The sequence below is a fragment of the Candoia aspera genome, chromosome 1 (genome assembly GCF_035149785.1).
Source record: "Candoia aspera isolate rCanAsp1 chromosome 1, rCanAsp1.hap2, whole genome shotgun sequence".
Taxonomy (NCBI): domain Eukaryota; kingdom Metazoa; phylum Chordata; class Lepidosauria; order Squamata; family Boidae; genus Candoia; species Candoia aspera.
Genome location: NC_086153.1, coordinates 297,579,095 through 297,598,590, shown reverse-complemented (window position 1 = coordinate 297,598,590; position 19,496 = coordinate 297,579,095). Strand labels below are relative to the sequence as shown.

Here is a 19,496-nt window from a genome sequence, read left to right as displayed (position 1 = left end):
TCCCCTCCACTCCGGCCGCTTCCAAAGAGGAGTACACAGGCGGCAAGAGGACCGGGCTGCCTCATCCCGCTTCTTCGGAAAGCTCAAGACCAGCGAGGGTGGACTAGCGCGCGCCGCGGCCGGTCTTCCTGCTCGCCTGCCTCGCGGTGGTGGGGTGGGGAGCCTTGCGAGGAGTGGCGCTGCGCCGGAGCGCGAGGAAGAGATGTCTAAAGTCCGAGGCAGAGTTGTGCTTATTCTGAGCCTTCTCCTTCTGACAACTTGTCTTGCTGCTGTCGAAGGGCTGCCCTTGAAGAAACAGCGCGGTCCCAGTCCGAAAGAAAGGGACTACACCTTAGTGGAGGTGAGTGAAAGCGCCGTCCGCCTTTTTTTAGGCAAGCCTGAACTGACCAGGCTTCCTGACCGCCCCACAGCCCTACCTGAGGTACTTTCTGAGGGTTCTGAAGAAAAGAGGCTTAGCCAAAGGTGAATCAAGACTCTTCAGTCCAGCTGCCGTTACTGCTGGAACAAGTTCCCTGTGGCGTCATCTCTGCCCCGAATGTTCCCCTAAGGTTTGTTTTCTCTTCCGTTTTGTGGCCAGAGGTGAAGGCAGGCTGTTCTCTTTGTAGGAGCCCCTCTGTCTCCAGCTGCTTATTTCCGACCCGCAGGCGTCGCCCTCTCCCTTTAAACGTCTGTCCTTGTCTTGGCAGGAGATAATTGACCTGTGGCAGACAGCGGGCAAACGGTGGCTCCAGGTGGGGACTTGGTGGTGGTGGTGGTGGGGAGCATCAGAAGCAGTTGCTGCTGCACCTTCCCCACACACCCGGAAGGAGGCCACTATATTTGCTGGCTTGCTTGCTTGCTTGCATGTGTGGAATGCATGCCCACCGCTGGCCGCAGCAGGGGGTGGCCTCTGAGTTGTGGGTGGATGTGCTTTTTTTACTGTTTCATTTCTTGAGCAATTAAGCCCTCTTGTCTCCTGCTTTGTCCTTTTCTGAGGGTAGATCTGCAGCAAAACACAGGCACTGAACCATTGCTCATTCCAAAATGGGCTTATTGTGCACAAGTCTATGCTTCGCCCTTTTGGAGCCTTTCTTCCTTTTGAGATGTGCCAGATTATTTTAGTCAAGATTATTTGGGGAGTGGGGGGAATGGATAGTTGCTGAAGATGGGGGGGGGGGCAAAGAAAGATTTGAAACAGTGGAGGCAGCAGCTGGGAGGAAAAGGACCTGTTTGAGGATGTAAGGGAAGGAGGGCATCCTTTTGCTGGAGGAATCCTTTTCTCCGAGGAAATTGGAGAAGTATTTTGTACCACTTCTAATTGCAAGAATTCCAGAGTAGTTTACAAGCCTAAAATCCAGAACTAAAACCTAGCTCATTACTGTTGTTAGTTTATTTTTAAGGTCTCCGTTTCCTGTCTTTTGTGGTGCCCAAAGCCAGCTCCCTCATTCTGAACAGGGTTACGGTTGGCTCTTCTGAGCAATTTTAGGGCATTTGAATCCAGAACATGAATGAGAGGTTAAATCTATTGCTTTCTCCCCGACTCCCCATAGGCAACTAGAAAAGCTGTGGTTCTGCCTGTGGTTCTGTATGTTTCTATTGTCTGGAACTATTGTGACCTCACAGTAATCAGAACGGGGTGTTGCATGCTTACATCTCAGCACCAAAGTACTTTGGATTTTTTCCCACAGACCTTAAACCAATTATTGCTACTTTGTTCAGATGTTCACCTCTCCCCTGTTGTAAGTGCAGGAGCTTGCATTTCATTTTTTACTGCTTTTTTTCTTTAATATCAAGGAGATAACACAATTGCTTATGCTTCATTGAGTAAATTGTGCATCTGTCTCCTAAGCAGCTGTCAGAGCTATAGAAGATGTGTAAGGGAGACACAATATGGCAACCTTAGTTCAAAGAAAATATGCTCACAGAAATAATTATGTACTTATTTTCTATCCCCCCTTTATTATTTTTATAAATAACTCAAGGCGGCGAACATACCAAATACTCCTTCCTCCTCCTGTTATCCCAACAACAACAACCCTGTGCGGTGAGTTGGGCTGAGAGAGACTGACTGGCCCAAGGTCACCCAGCCGGCTTTCAGGCCTAAGGTGGGACTAGAACTCTCAGGCTCCTGGTTTCTGGCCCATTGCCTTAACCACTAGACCAAACTGGCTCTTTTATTATTTTATTATTTATTTTATTTTATTATTATAATATTATGCTTGTGCCTGGCATTGGTTCAGAAATTAAACATAATAACTATTGTCACTGGGGGATCTTTCAATCTTCTTTGGGACACCATAATAATGACTGACTCCCAAGGTAACATTCATAAATATACATAGAAGTAATATACAGTAATATACATAAAAGAATTGGCTTCAGAGCTTTTAATTAGCCAAATTTCTTGCAGAGGCTCCTCTGTTCCTTATAGCCTGCTGTTCTAAGAAAGCCCCAATTAGTGGGGAAGGATTGGAGAGAGCAGATTTTGAGGTGATCTCAAGGCAACAGAGAATGCTCAGGGTTAGTCTTAAATCATCAGGTGCACATTTTGCTGTAATGTTCTTTCTGAGAGCAGACCCTAAGTGTCTTTAGCTTACATTTTTCCCCTGTTCCATAGAATTGCAGCTGCAATTACCAGCTGTTTCTTAAATCTAGACTTTACTTAGGCTTTTTCTCCTAGAATTGATACAATCAGAGGGGTCCCCAACAGCTTTCAATGCTGAAATGGATCTTGCTGCCAAAAGCCAGTTAGGTGAGCACCGTTTGTTCTGCAGCTGCTGTTTGTGTCTGACACATCTCTTCTGGCTGGCTTTCGGTCCAGCAGCTGCTCCCAGGTGGTGAAGCTTACGTTCTTCAGCTGCTAGGCTGCACATGTACAGGAAATTGGGAAGACGTGCTAACCTTTGAAGTCAGCAAAGGGCTTTTCGATCCGGATGTATTGAGGCAAATGGATTGCCATGGCTGAAGTAGCTTGCTGATGTTGTCCACCTAGGAAGGGCTCCCTTTGCAAGTATATTGCAGTTAACTATGAAATTCCCAGAAAGCAACAGTTCACTTCCTTCCAGAAATGGAGAGCTGTAAGATATCCCTGAATATGTTGAGATCTAGAACTGGGGAAAGGGAAGGGATTTTCCCAAAACCAGGAGCTGGTGAATTAGACATTTGCAATGCCTGTTTTCATATCAAACCTCATTTTATTTTGTTTTGCAGAGAAAATTAATATAGTTTTTGCTGTAAGTGTGGTATTCATGGATTTCTCAGTAAAATAAAAACCAGTATGTGAAATAAAAATGCTTTAAGCCTGTATTTGAAAAAGATTCTTCTTTAGGGACATCTGTAGCACTCCTTCAACCCCATGCCCACAGCCAGAGAAAGGGCCCACTTGCTAAAAATTAATTCTTTATTCATCACAGATTTGCCTTTCTATTACTTTGTTGTAGATTTTATTTTATTGTGAGTTTATTCCTGTAAACCTCTAACCCTAACCCTTTGGGAGTAAGAACCAAGAAGAGCAAGAAGAAGTTGCACCTAGATGTAGCATTATGCTAGTGTAAAGTATTTGCAGTTGTGTGAGATAAAAGCATTTGCTATTAATTGAAAAGACAATGGTCATAGTGTACAAGTCCCAGCATCTCATGGGTCAGAACAAGTTAATGAAGCTTATCTCAATCAGATGCTAATTAGATATTTTGAACTACAGCCCTACAAGCTGGTCAACCAATAGCTGGATATAATGGCAACTGTAGCTGAACATCTTTAGAAGCATCAGGTTGAGCTTTAATAATAAAAAGAAAAACTGTCATAATTATCCAACACACTAAGAGCTTAATTTACATTGATTTTTTTAGCACATTCCTTGCTTGCAGTAGCAATATGTCAGTCAACTTAATATGTTGACTGAGAGTGTAGAGAACAGAATAAAATAATTTCTTGCCTGTTGTCTGGACTACAATACTCTCATAAAATTTCTGAAGAATGAATTTAATTTGTTGTAAGAGGCCCAGCTTGTTTTCAATAGCATTGTGTTTTCCTCTGTATATATTTTAAGTAGTTCAGTGTAGTGTGTGTCCATAAGGAGTAAGTATAGATTGTGACATATTAAAAACCAAAAACTTACAGATTCACCTGTATTTCTTCAGTAATCTTCTGTGCCCCAAATATTTGAAAATTTTGAACCAATATAAAAACCTTTATCACAGCATATTAAACTATTTTTCCTAATCAGATCTGATTATGTTATGCCTGCAACTCCCTGATCAATCCCTTTCTGCTGAACTTCAGAAAACAACATAGCATCTATCACTGATTAATTTTCCATAAACTTTACAATGTCTTTTTCTAACACTGTAAAATGGGCTAAATCCAACAACTGGTGATATTTTTATACTTGAACCAATTGAAAAGCCCATAATCCACAGGCAAATTGTCTTGAATTCTTCCATAATGGCTGTTAAGTAATTATTTTAAAAAACATACTGTTCGTTTAACGTGTGTGTAATTCAACCGACCATCTAAAAGCCAATTGTACCCACTTTTGCTATTATTCACTTGAAGTATTAGATTTTATATTTCCAAAAATGGGGCCTTGGTCCTGTCTGCTTCTCTCAAAAATTCTTAGAGAGATGTGTTAAAATGTATTTGTACTGCTGCTGTTCCTACCTGACTGAAGGTAGTTTCAGTCATGGACAAGTAATTGTATGCAAGCATGGCTTCAGGGTATTTTTACTGGAAAGAGTTCAGACATCTTAGTATGTATGTATGTATGAATGTATATAATTTGTCCAGAATGCATGTGTGTTTCATCTTAGATTTGGTGGCTTTTACAGTTGCGAAGATTGAAACCCTGAAGCTGTCGGTCTGTCTGGCTCTGCCTTTAAATTGAAAAAGGAATCTGAGGACTGCAGACTGAAATGTTTCCAACTATTTGCTTCCTGGCCTTTTAAAACAGACCTGCTGCTAAGGATTACATCTAGGTCCTTTTGCCTGAAGTCTATCACACATTTATTATTATTTCATCTTATTCTACATTACATGTCAGACTGCTATGAATATTTTTAATAGAGGGAAGTTATTAAACAAATTGCTTGAAATAAATCTTTTGTCAAATTAATCAAAGTTCCCAGCCTTTGAGGGCATGTTATAATTCCAGTAGAATATTGTGAGCATTTTTGCAAGGTGGCTGCCTTAGGGATTTGCTCATTACAAAAGGGCTGTTGTGGTGGATGTAGCCAGTCATAAGATGCCCATTTAGCAGAGGACAAATTAGTGAGGATGCTGCCTGCCATCCACAATAGCCCATGGATACTTCATTCTACTCCACTTTACTTTTGTCCTTTCCTCTGGGCCGGTGGGCACACTTCCACACACAGAGCAGGAATGCTGCTTGTCACCATTTTTATTTTTAAAATGCTTATGAGTCATGGTGGACTCACTGGCATTTTTGTAAAGAAATATGATAGTAGAGATTGGTGCTTTACTTTGCAGAATACCAGCTTTTAAAAAAACATCTGGTTTTTTTTTAAAGTAAGGGCAGGAAATCTGGACAGCATCATGTTAGAGACCCCAGAATTAAAAAACCTTTTTCAGTACGTAAGGTTCCTTGTTACTAGGGTTACCAAACATCTGGCAAAAGGAGGACATGTCCTTCTTTTTGTCCCCATGTCCTTCATCTGGCAGGCATAGGCTTAAAATCAAATCTTGTTTGGCTTTTTGAGTATCTTGGGTTTTAGAGATTGAGACTGTTTTCACATCAGTAGTAACTTTCATGTATTTCATGCAGACCTCGTAAATTCTTACTTTTCCTTGTCTGTCAACAGACTTGACAGACTAGATTTAGATTATTTAATTTATTTCCCAATTCCAGCAATCAGCTTCAATCCAGCTCCTTCAAATCTACAATCACTGTAGTCTGTAGATCACATGACTCATAAATTTCTGTAGTGAAATTTGAAAAGCACATCATTGTTTTATTTATTTATTTATATTATATTATATTATATTATATTATATTATATTATATTATATTATATTATTCAAATTTCTATCACCTCCCATCTCCTCCCCAACAGGGGGACTCTGGGCAGTTTACAATAAAATCAACCATTTAAAACCATAGACGCATAATTTACAGAACAGGCAACTGACATGATAAAATAAATAAATATGACTAAATATAAAATCCAAGTGGCAAAGATGATATTCAGTAGGGAGGCCTCTACGGTACCAGCCACCCCCAGGAAATGCTATTGCCCTTCCCATCCCAGGTGAGGCGGCAGAACCAGGTTTCCAATCTTTCCGGAAGGCCAGGAGCAAAGGGGCCTGCCTCACCTCTGGGGGCAGAATGTTCCAGAGGACAGGAGCGACTGTAGAAAAGGCCCGCTTCCTGGACCCCACCAAGTGCAATTCCCTCACCGACTGGGTCTGTAACATGCCCTCTCTGCATGACCAGGTGGGACGGGTTGATGTGATGGGGAAGAGGCGGTCCCTCAGATAACCTGGCCCCATGCCATGTAGGGTTTTAAAGGTCATAACCAACACCTTGAATTGGACCGGAAGCAAACTGGCACCCAGTGCAGCTTGCGCACCAGTGGTGTCACATGTGGTGATCTTGGGGCACCCATAACTGCCCACGTGGCCGCATTCTGGACCAACTGAAGCTTCTGGATACTCTTCAAGGGTAATGTAGAGCGCATTGCAGTAGTCTATATGGGAGATGACGAGGGCATGAGTGACTGTTTGGAGGGCCTCTCAATTCAGGAAAGAGTGTAACTGGCACACAATAAGTTGCGCAAAGGTCTTCCTGGCCACGACTGCCACCTGCTCTTCAAGCAGGAGTCGTGAGTCCAGAAGGACTGACGACCTGCTTGTGGACTTTGCAGGTTTGGTTTCCAGCTGACATATTAAGCTTCCTCTTCTGCCATCCCCTATTGCTTTAGTTGAAGTGACTGCTGGTTGAAGATCACCCCCTTCAAAGCTTGCCTGCTCTTCTCTCAACGTATATAAATAAGCCACATTTCAGTCTGTTTCCCTCTTCCAAAGGAAGGTCAAAAAGCATAATACAGCCAGGAAGGAGTGTTCCTGCTCCAGATAGCAGGTGGTAAAAGCAGCTTTCCTCTTCAAAACAATTAAAAGTAGCATTGAAGCCTTTTGATGGCTAGCCAGAAAGCCTGTTCTCAGTGGTTGGTCAAAGGGGTTTTAATCCAGTTAAAGGTGAGAAAGGAACAATGCCAACTTGGTGGAGACTCACTGTGTTTCTGATCTGGGGCCAGAGGGAGCTATTATATATAAGGCTACTGTGGTTTCAACCTTGTATATAATTTCTTGTGTGACTGCTCCAAATGATCCTTTATAGCAAGGTTTTTCAAATCGTATTCCGTGGAATATAAGGATTCTGGGAGAACTTAATGGGGTTCTGTGAATAACCCCCCCTCAAAGTTCGCTCAAACACAGCCAATTTTTTTTTATCACTAGAGCTTTGCCTCTTGATCGGGGTTCCAAGACCTACCTTCCTTCCTTCCTTCCTTCCTTCCTTCCTTCCTTCCTTCCTTCCTTCCTTCCTTCCTTCCTTCCTTCCTTCCTTCCTTCCACAGTTTCTGCAGCCTGAAAAAGTTTGAAACCCCCTGCCCTGTAGTGGGGTAACAAAATTAAAAAATGGACAAGGCTATAATTTTCATACTACACTAAAAGAGGGCAGAATCTCAACGTAGGGTACCATTGCTTACTGGTGATCAGCCAAAAATTGTTCAGAGAGAACAGATAAGGTTTTGGGCATAGCTCAAGGAAGGCTTTTATCTTATTTCCAACATGTTGGTGACCCAACATCCTATTGTTGGATGGAGCTTTCTTCTTGAAAACTCAGGCTTGCATTTGATCATCCTTCTGGATTAAATCCCAAATTTGGCTAACCAGATTTCAGTGATGCTTTTCACAGCTCAAGTTAATATGCCAATTGCACCCATTCCTAGAAATGCTGGATTAGGCTAATATAACACATGGCTTACTTGCAGTTTATTTGGACTCTTCTTTGTGCCTACCACAATAGAATTGGAAAAAGACAGTCTCCATTAAGAACTTTCCTTCCATGAGGAATTTATTCAGATGCTTTTAGTCAAGTAGCAAGCTTTCATTTCAGTTTCTCTTCATAAACATTTTGGTGTAAATTGTGAAAAGGACTCACTCTATTTTATGGTCACCAAGGGCCACATTCGTTCATTCTTTCATTCAAGTTAACATACTGCCAACTACTGAGATCTCTTGGTAAAGAGCATAACATAAAATGAAAATGAAAATTGGAGATATTAGAAGCAATTGATTTCCCCAATTAAAACACCAGCAAAGAGGATAGATCCCTCAATTCAGAAAGGAATATATCCCAAAGAATTGGAGCAACTGCAAGGAAAGCTCAACTGAGCTTTTGGGAAGAGCCTATGGGCTGAAGTGGAATGGGGTGAAGATACAAACGGGCTGGGCTGAGATTATTGTTTTTGTATTCCTGGTGTTGGGAGGGAAGGTTGAGGACTTACTTTGGACATTTTAAAGCTATTTTAAGCTACTTTAGGACTTACACAAATCTTTTCATGCATTTCCTGCCTCGGTAATTAAGGTCATAGGAGAGTTCTGGGGCCACAAAAAAGAGACTTGGGGGCTAAGGGGTGCCTGTCTCTGAGTTAAGGGAAGCAGCTTGTTTTTGTTGGTGATACCCCCTAACAATTGATCTTTTTCAAGAGAGCTTTGAACCAGATGAGGCATAGACCTTGGTCGCTCTTGTTTGTCAGGGAGAGAGATAATAGAGCCCAACCACCCAAATAAACAGAACCAAACAGTTAGAGCCCTTCCTTGATTTTGGTACCTGAGATTCCATGTATCCTATCCTGAAGAACCCAGCTCGAAGCAGACAGAACTAAAATTATTATTATTAGGTATTCCAACTTCACTAAATTTAAAAGGAGCTGGATTGATTTTGTTGGGGCAACTGACTGAAAGAGAGAGTAGCTTGTCCTTTTCCTTCTTCATTTGCTGTTTTAATGGTCAAAACCTGTGCTTTTCTCCTGTTCTTCATGGACCTAGTCATAGCATTTACTTCTCCAGAGGTTATGCTCTGATTCTGGGAGGAAGAAAGATGGCTGTTTTACCTAAAAAGTGAAACATCAGGAACTCCAATAACTAATTTCTCAATATGTAGCCAATTAAAACACTAGGAGGAAAAATATATTTAGATAGTCCTATTTACATACATGCCTTATAGAAAGAATTGATTAATCAAATCCTTACCTGCTGGATTATACAGTTTAAAAACTAACACAGGAAAACAGCAAGAAAGGGGAAAGAATTAGAAGTGGGGAGAGAGAGAACAAATATGCTATTATTTCAATTCTTTCTCTGGCTTGGTTTGGATTAGGGGGTTGTTTCAAAGATTTCCTTGAGAAGGTGAACACCGAGGAAGGATTTGAAGGGGCTAAGGGAGGTGATAGCACAGATATTCTGAGTGGCAGTTCCCAAAAATAGGGGTAGTAAAGATATTCCAGGCATTAGACAGTATGAACTCTGGATAGCTGAAGATGATGAAAGCATGCATACAAAGAACAGAAGGAGTGCTATTTCGCTTTCATACAGAAGTTAATTTAGATCAAATTCATGAGAAATAGTGATTCATCTTTATCAGGCATGGAGATAGCCATTTGCTTATTTGCATGCAATGGCAAAGAATTGCTTTCAAGTGCCAGACAAGGATGTCATTTTAAAATAGACATAGGTGTTCCATTGTGCAGTATGGCTTTTATTTCATTCCACCCCATTTCAGGCTATGGATATGCTACAAATTACACTAGTATACTGGGTCAGTGAGAATGTTTGAGGTAATAGCTTGTATAGGTCTATTTGCAAAGCTGCATAATTATTGTTTTGATTTGATATGTACTTTCAAGCTGATTGTGATATGTATCTTCTGCTCAGAGTCACGTATGTGAGATGGGCAGCTATATAAATTTACCAAATAAAATATCTTACATTTGGGAACTATTTAACCCTAGCCGTCCATAAAACTGAACATCAGATGTCTGATGGGGCTGCTTCACTCTGTCTACTCTCACCATGTTAAGCCAGCCTTGGACAATGGCCTCTGTGGTAGTAGCAGTGACAGATATTGGTTATCTGTTAATTGGACCTGAAAAATCCCATTGACCAGCCTTGGAACTCTTCTTAAGCCTTTATTAGAGGGGTATGAGAATCTCTGCCAAATTGAGCAATCACATTTCCTTCAGTCTTATAGCTGAAGCTTGCACTGGGGATCAGGAATATTACTACAAGCTCTTTTGCCAGTGTTGATCCCGTTCCTTAATAAAAACAGCAGAGACCAGCAGTCTTCCTGCTGTTTTCTCTTATTTTCACTGTGGGAGAGGAAGACAGACTCCAGGCTTTGATGTGCAGCCCTTGTAAATCCACTGATGATGCCTTGTATGTGTGCTCATGTGAGTCCCAACCGGCTCCAGCTCCTTTGAAGTGCTCCAGCGATCAAGATGAAAGTAGTGGAGGGGGAAGAGTCCTTCACAAGCCATCAAGCCTTAATTGCAGGTAATGGAGCCACTTGGTACCCCATATGGAGGAAGGGGGAGCATCCCCAGTGTCTCTAATCCTGCAGCTACATTCTGGGCTCCTGCAGTGAAAGGAAGTGGCATACAGAGCATAAGACTTGGGGAACTCAAGCTGAATGTTGGGAAATAGCTCCTTGTGGTGAGATGCAGTGGGCCTGCAGAAGTGGTCTCTGAAAGAATAGTTGGGACAGCCTTCTGCAATGTGGCTATGGTGCTTCAGGAATTGTAGTCCAACACACGTGGAAGCCTCCAGACTGTGGAAGGCTGAGTTTAAAAGATCATTGGTAAAAATCATTACATGTTAGGTTGCATGTGAATGCAACCCAGACTGCATTCTTGGTAGTGTTTCTTTTAATTAATTTTCCAACCCACAGACAATGCCCATATTTTTTTCACTTGTAATCACACAACTGGAAAAAAAATACTCCAGTGAGTTGATTTCCATAATTTCATTTGCCCCGATTTCTTTGCCATTCTGAAACTTCTAGCCATTTTGTGCTATTTTAATGAGGGACCATTGGCAACCAGGAAACTGGCAGTCAGTTGGGATGTGATTGCTATTTATTATTATAATTCTTTATGTTTTACAATGAAGTAACTAATGAGTCAATCTGCTTGCTTAGGTTTTCTGCAAAAACCATGCTCCTAATTCTATCGCAGTCTGAATGTGCAGTTGGTGACTTTACAAGCAAGGCTTTTCCAACAGCAATGCCTAGAGAATATGGTTCCTCTTGAGTGACCATCACCAGAGCCTGTTCTATCTTGTCTTATATGTAAGGTTGCAAGGAAAGGGCTTAAGGATCATAGGAGTTGCAGTCTAGCATCTTTGTTGGAATAAGTAAAAGCTGGATCTTCAGCAGGCAGTGGGACTACAACTAACTTTCATTTCAGATTGCCACGTCATCTGATGTTGCTTCATTCAAAGAAGAAATGCCACAGTCAAACAAGATGCAGAACTTGAGGCTGAATGGACAGGCCATACCAGACCAACAGAAACACCGTTGGCCATTGCAACATGCTTCAAGGAACCAGCTGGCATCACTCCAACCTGGGGAAATACTCCCAGAAGAGAAAACACCTTTTGTGCTGGATTTACAAAGTCTGACAGGCTTAGCCAATGTGGATCTGAATGCCCAGAATCCAAACATACAGGTAGGCCCATGAGTTGCTTGAGCTATTCTTGCTAGACTAGCAACAGACAAATCAAAAGTGAAAGAATCCTTTGCAAGCATCTCTCTCTCTCTCTTCCTCTCCCTGCCTCTTTTCTACAGGCTCACATTGATTTTTTTTCTTCCCAGCAACTCTGTTGAGGCAAGTGAACCTGAGAATTGGTAACTAGCCTAAAATGACCTGGTGAGGTGGTCTTCACGGGGGATAGTCAAGTTGCTTCCACTATACACAGAAAAAAATGTCTGGGAAATGTATAAGTTTGTTTATTGACTTCTTTTTCGGATCAAATTTTTATTGCAGTCTTTGAGCAATGTAGAAAGTTTCAGCAAAGAAATAAGAAATAGTTATACTAAAATCAAATTAAAAACTATGAGATTAAAATTAATTGAATGAATGTTGGAATCATACATAGAATAGTATAGTATTAATCCACTTTTTGTTGAAATTTTACATCATTTAATACATTAAAGAGAAAAAAGATTAAAATACATTAAGTTTAACACTGACTGGAAACCCCTTATAGACCCTTTGTGTGGAAAAGAAAAAAATGAACTTTTGATATATGGTTTTGATGATTAGAAAAAATAATAGAATATAGAAAAAATGAATGTTATGCTATAACCATAGAGTAAGAGGTTAATTTATACTTACAGCTGCTGTAAAAGAAAATCAGAATTTATTTTTTTTTCTTTTTTCTTTTTTTTCTGCACTTTTGGCTTTGTCTTTTCTTTCTTTCTTTACTTCTCTCTTTATTCTAAATATTAGTTTGTTAGTTTTTATCTTTCTTGTTTAAAATCCTAATAAAGTTATTTTAAAAAGAGAGAGAAAATATATATTAAAAGGTAATACAAGCTCATGGCTATAACCTTTATCTAATCTCCTTAATTGATCAGATCTATAACCTTTATCTAATCAATTGATCAGATCTTATGTTATTTAGAGTGAGAAAAAGAGGAAAAGAAAAAAAAATCTGATATTGTTATATTGTTTATCTTTCTTAACTTCTCTGTGTTGCAACTAAACGGGTCGGTATTTTCCATGTAATGCAAGTTTAACAACTGTGTATGACCTTATTGAATTGTCCATCCAAATAAATACAGAGCAGAATTGTAGTATATAAAATGGGGAATTTTATATTCAAAATGTCATAAGAGAAGGACTTTATTTATTTTCCTGTGCCTCCATCTACTTAATTCAACTCAAATTGCCAGTACTAAAATAAGGGATAAAGAATCTTGGAGTTGTGAGATAGAGAGTTCCCAGTCCAGTTTTCAGAAGATACATCTGACTTAACATTGATTCAGTAACTGCTGTATACATTCAGTTAATGTGTGTCATACAGAAAAGGATTGTCCTTATGTTTCTCCATTTCTATCATTCATTGACTGTTTTGTTTTACAAGAAAGAGGTTAAAAATGTGTATTCACATTCAGTTGACCAATTCCCCAGAATGTGTTTAAAATTTATTTTCCCTTCATTTGGTAATATCTGATCTGAATGTTAGATAAACAACAAGCTAGATAAATATTGAGAAATATTAGAAGGTATATTCTGTGTGAGCCTGTTTGGTATAGTGGTTAAGGCACTGAGCTACAAACTGCAGGATTCTGAGCCCCATCTTATGCATGAAGCTGGGTGGGTGACTTTGGGTTAGTCACGCCTTCTAAGCCCTATGAACCACTTCGAAAAAGTGTTGCCAAGAAAACTGCATGGACTTGTCCATGTAGTTGCCGGGAGTCAAAACTGTCTCAAAGGCACAAATTATTACATTTTCTGTGTATCATGTAGTGGTTGGATATTGTGCTAGTTATATAATTATGGTAGGAACTATGTTGATCCCATTTTTAATTTAGAAGCTTACTTTCTGTGTTTGCTCCTTGTTGACTATTTTGTGCAGTGGCTCTGAAATTCTGTTCTAAAATCATTCACTGCCTCATGTTGCACATATGAGCATTATAACTTTGGAATAGGCTCCACAGAACTTAGTGATACTCACTGATGAAACATGTCCAGTTCTAAATGCATCTAGCTCATTTTAAAATGGTGGTAGATACATTTATCATTATTAAGTACTGACTGTTGAGTACAGGTTTAAGTACTTGGGCTCTGCAAAGTCTTTGAAAGGAGTGCCTCCGAATTCATAGGAGCATATTCAAAGCAACCTCTGTCAAATAATTAAAGCAATTGTGTCTGTCTTGTAAGAGTTCAAAATAAAATGCTTTATACACATTTCTGCACATTACAAAGCAACTCTTTCAAATAATTTGTTCAATCTTAATTTGTTACTTATATTATTTTAATGTAAGTCTTTTGAAGAGTTGTGCCAGATCACATCAAAGGCTTATGTGGTCCACCATACTGTTTTCACAGTAGTTAGCCAGATGCCTACCTCCATGCTGCCCACCTATAATCCTGAGGAGAATTCATAGTTATTGTGATTTGTAGCCATGGTTAGCCTTATTCTCCATGAATATGTTTAGCCCTTCTTTTAAAGCTGTATGTGGTTGTGTCCATCATCACATTCATACAAAATACCTTCGTTTAACTATGCAGTTTGCAGAAGTTCTGCCTTTGTCTTTTCTGAATCTTTCACTGTTGAGCTGTATTGGGTGAGTCCAGATTCAAAAGCTATGAAAGAGGGGAAGAAACTTCAGCACATTCACACAATCTCTCAAATAGTTGTGCTTAAATAGAAATGAAAAATATGCAAATAGAGTTTGCAAATTACTACAGTTGGAAAGAGAATAAGTGAGTTTGAAGAATAGTTTGAGAAAGCAAAGAGAGAAGAGCTACAAGGACAAATTTCTTCAGACAAGAAAGGTAAGATGTGAAAGACATTCAGATAGTTGAAGGTAAAATGTGCTGTTTACCTTTTGGTTTAGTGCTGGTGCTTCCAAAACAGTCTAATCCAATGCCTTGGCTTCCAGGTGACCATTGAGGTAGTGAATGATCCTCAAGCAGAGATGGAGATGGACTTGCTGAAGGAGACTAGCAATGACTGGTCCATGTCTTCCTCTGACTGGTTATCTCATAAGGACCTCTTTTGGCCACTTTTCTGGGAATACACAGATCCTGTAGAGGATGGTGATGACAATTTGAACATAAAGAGCAGGGATGAAGAAGAGGAGGAGGAAGAAGAAGATTATACATCAGAGTATGATGAAGAAGAAATAGTGCTAAGTGGAGTGGGGGGAAACTGGGATCAGAGGTGGCCTAATCGGAAGAACTGGATCTTAAAAGAGAAATATAACTATGGTGAGTCTACCTTTTTTGCTCTTAGTAAGTCTGTTCTTACTAGGGGACACGGTGGTGCTGCAGGTTAAACCGCTGAGCTGCTGAGCTTGCTGATTGGAAGGTCAGCGGTTCGAATCCGCGTGACGGGGTGAGCTCCCGTTGCTAGTCCCAGCTCCTGCCAACCTAGCAGTTCGAAAACATGCAAATGTGAATAGATTAATAGGTACCACTTACTAGGGGACGCGGTGGTGCTGCAGGTTAAACCGCTGAGCTGCTGAGCTTGCTGATTGGAAGGTCAGCGGTTCGAATCCGCGTGACGGGGTGAGCTCCCGTTGCTAGTCCCAGCTCCTGCCAACCTAGCAGTTCGAAAACATGCAAATGTGAATAGATTAATAGGTACCACTTCGGCGGGCAGGTAACGGCATTCCGTTTAGTCATGCCGGCCACATGACCACAGAAATGTCTACGGACAAACACCAGCTCTTCGGCTTTGAAACGGAGATGAGCACCACCCCCTAGAGTCGGGCACGACTGAACTTAATTTCAAGGGAAACCTTTACCTGTACCTTAAGTCTGGTCTGCTGAGTATACCCTCCATCCATTAAGGAACAAAGAAGAACAGCTGGTGAGTGCTTCACTTTATATGACCTCACTGTACATAGAATGAATTTGTTAAAACTATGAGCATTTTTCATTCATGAATATGGCATATGCTGCATAAACTGGAAAATAAAATTTTCACTTCCCTTTATATTGTTTACTATGAACAGTTTTTCCCAATCAGACATTTATGTGTTGGTATTGCTACTACCAGAATTCCAATCCAGCATGGTCAGTGGCTGGGAATTCTGGAAATTGCAGTCCAAGCATATCTAAAAGGCATAGGTTGTATTGGGCTGCAAGTTGAGAATTCTGAGGCAGGGTTTGATCAATGACTGGGACTTCAGGGAGTTGGTCCCCCTTTTTTTTCCTCACTAAGAAATCTGGTAAAAATATAGTGTAATTTGCAAATGAGAGAATCATCTCACATTGAGAACCCTGGGGAAAAACTAAGCCTCTATGGAAGAAGTATGTATCCTGTCATAGTAGTGTTTTCCCCAATTTGATATATTCCAGATGTGTTGAATTGTAATACTTGTTGCCTTTTAACCAGTATGAATGATGCAGGAAAGAACAAAACATAAAACCAGAAGGATTCTAACTTTGTTCTTTACTAGGCTTTGTTGAATCTTTTTTTTTTTTGTCGTCTCCAGATTATGAAGATGAAGAGATTTGGAGCCCTTGGTCTTCCTGCAGTGTAACCTGTAGCAGTGGCCACCAGAAGAGAACCCGGTCTTGTGGTTATGCATGCACAGCCACAGAGTCAAGAACTTGTGACCTGCAGCACTGTCCTGGTGTGTTCTAATTTTCTGGGCTGCAGTATTTCCATAGGCTGAAATGCCTCTGCTTTAACACTTCAGAGCTACTCATTCATTCATGTCAGTCTGTGGGCATGCTCTATTGCTGTCTCATCTGGACAATGTAGAACTTCTCTGAGTTTTGAGAAGTTATCTTTTCAAACATCCTAAGAGAACTAATGTGGAATCCGAGAAGGGAGGAAATGCTTTTGGCTGTGATCCATCTCCCATTCTTTGCCCCTGAATGTTGAGAAGCCCCTCTTCCTCATTTCCTTGATGTAATAAAATGAAGACATTTCTGGAACTGGATGTCTCCTGCAGTGAAGCAAGATTTGATGGCAGTCTTTTAAAAAAAATCAATGGATCTATTATTAATTGTGGCAACTATTTCCACTGGTCCTTTACTCAGCTGTTTGACACACTGGCTATATTGAGGCCATCAGCTAAAAGCCTACTGTGAAGTTCAAAAGGAAACTTTTAGCCCTTTCATATGTGGGATCAGATTGTGGTCTGGGAGATAAGCATAAAACAAATTGGTGGAGGATCATGTTCAATTTCTATTCTTGTAGATCTTTTACATAAAACAGATTGTATCTCAGTGTTCATTCTGACCTGTTTGTTTCTGTGCCTTTCTCAAGGAGAAGTTGGGGAATTGGCTCCTACCACTGAAGAGACACCATCTGAAGCTGAAAATGCCTCAGAGATTCTAAATGCAGGCCAGTAAAGTCCTTGTCCTTAAGACAATAGTATTAGGTATTAGAGAGAAGCAAGAAACTGGTTCAGTTTGCATTTTAATGTGGATCTGTCTCATTTGTACTTTCCAGAAGTATTGGTAGCCTTTGATATTTTTATGTCTCCAAATTTTACTGTCCAAATGTTGATGTTAGAACAAATAGGAATTAAAATATACGAAGTTTTGTGTAGACCTTTGTTAATATTGCAAACAGATGCAGAAACAGGAAGCAATACATTTAAGAGTGGAAAAAAAAAATGAAGGCAATTGAAGTTAACAGATTCCTCCACCCTTAATTGCTGCACCAAGAATTACTTTGTACCCTACCAATGGGGCTATGTGTATCTGCTATGACTGACTGTAGACACAGAAAAATGTGTTCTTTTGTATTGACTAAATATTTCAAGATAGGCTCAAAGATCTCTGTTTTACTTTCCGCGACCCAATTCTGAATTCAAGATGCTTTGCTATTTGTCCTCCAACTTTTAAAAAATGTTTCTTCCATTTTTGCTGTAGTTTTAATAAACACCTGGGCTTATTCTCCAACATTCTGAAAATAACTTCCCCCAATTTAGCACCTTTCAGATCTGCTGGATTACAAACTTCATAATTTCTAGGCAGTATGAGCCCCTTCAAAAGAGACAACATATTCATTAACTTCTTTGGAGGTCATTATGATGGGGAAGGCTAAACTGGACTATGCATGGAAGCTGTAATAAAAGTATTTGCTTTCTTAGAATTTGGGCTGATTTGATTCTTCCTTCCTTTCCCAGATGTGGACAGTTGTGAGAAATGGCTTAATTGCAAGAGTGATTTCCTCAACAAATACCTAAGCAAAGTGCTTTCAGACCTGCCCAGCTGTCCCTGCTCCTACCCTTTAGAAGCTGTTTATAGTGCTGTCAACTTGCAAGATGAGCAGAAGGGCAAGAACTTCCGATGGCAGGATGCCAGTGGGCCAAAGGAGCGGTTGGACATCTACAAACCCACAGCCCGTTTCTGCTTGCGTTCAATGCTGTCCCTGGATAGCACCACCCTAGGTGCCCAACACTGTTGCTATGATGAGAACACCAAGCTTATTACCCGAGGCAAGGGAGCAGGAGCACCCAACCTCATCAGCACAGAGTTCTCCCCTGAGTTACACTACAAAGTGGACATGCTGCCTTGGATCCTCTGCAAAGGGGACTGGAGTCGATACCATGCTGTGCGGCCTCCTAATAATGGGCAGCAGTGTGCTGTCAACCCTCCAGAAGATGAGTACCTTTCTCAACTACAGGAGGCCAGAGAGTATTAATACAGCAACAAAAAGGAGGCGGTGGAAATCAGGACCTTTTCTGTCTCCCTGGCTTGACAGCATAACAAAGTTTATTGTTTCTCCAACCATATCCCAATATTTATGTCAAAGGCCTCTGCAACTTCAGAATTATCTGTTATTTTTTATCACCTTGGTAACAAGGTAAGTTTGTAGGGCAGCCTAAGCAATCGCATCAGAAGTTCCAGCCCTGTATAACAACCTCTACTTTCTCTTCTGACTTTCTCAACACCCAGAAGTTGTCCCAAGCTGATTGGCTCTCAGGGGTGTTTTAGAAGGCCAGCAATTCGTCTGGAGGGATTTTGAGCAAATGAAGGGCCCAAGGATTTAAGGGGATATCTTGATTCATTTGCTCTTATGCTTACCATGTCTTACAATGCAGGTTGTGAATTCCTATTGCATAAATTTGATGGGTACCCATGGTGTATGAAAGTCCAGAAATAGATTAATATCCCATAATTATGTGTTTAGGTAGAAAGGAAACTTTGTCAGACATATGTAGAGAGAACAGTCTGGATGTACTGTTATGTAATTTTGGCATGATCCCAGGAAAGAAAACAGAAGACATCCTGGTATGTTAAATTCCATACATTTGAGGAAAAACTGGAGGATGGAGTAGAGCTGTTAGGAGGTTAGGAATGCAAGGTCCAGGTTGTTTGTGAAACATGCTTTTGCTAAGTGGAAGATGAAGCTAACCTGCATCCAAGGCTGATGGGACAAACTGGATCCAGTTTTTATCCAGATGATCAGATAACATTTTGGATTTTATAATCCTCACCTCTCAATACCCCCTCCCAAAGATGCTAGAGATATATGTGAAAGAATCCAGCTACCCTAGGAAAGTCACAGTACATGTAACATTAGTCCAATCTTTCCCTACCAAATGTGCAACTCTCCATATTATTTGTCCAATAGGACAAAGGCTGGGAATTCTGAGGAATGTATTCCTAACTCGTCTATAAGACACTGGGTTTGGAAAGTCTTTCCTGCACCATGCCCTTGAACACCTTTCAGGAAGATGGAAGGGAAGGCTGTACTTCAGGACCAAAATGTTCCTGCTGGCACAGCTTTGGGGTTGTGGCTGG

General features: G+C 40.6%; 1 protein-coding gene across 1 annotated transcript; it reads left to right on the top strand.

Moving 5' to 3' along the window:
- The first annotated feature begins 26 nt into the window (after positions 1 to 26).
- ISM2 (isthmin 2) lies at positions 27 to 18,482 on the top strand. The gene is made up of 6 exons (XM_063290173.1): positions 27 to 340; positions 11,460 to 11,720; positions 14,666 to 14,993; positions 16,226 to 16,366; positions 17,008 to 17,085; positions 17,876 to 18,482. Exons 1-6 carry the CDS (start codon positions 203 to 205, stop codon positions 18,391 to 18,393), a joined length of 1,464 nt encoding a protein of 487 aa, XP_063146243.1. The 5' UTR covers positions 27 to 202; the 3' UTR covers positions 18,394 to 18,482.
- The last annotated feature ends 1,014 nt before the right edge of the window (positions 18,483 to 19,496 follow it).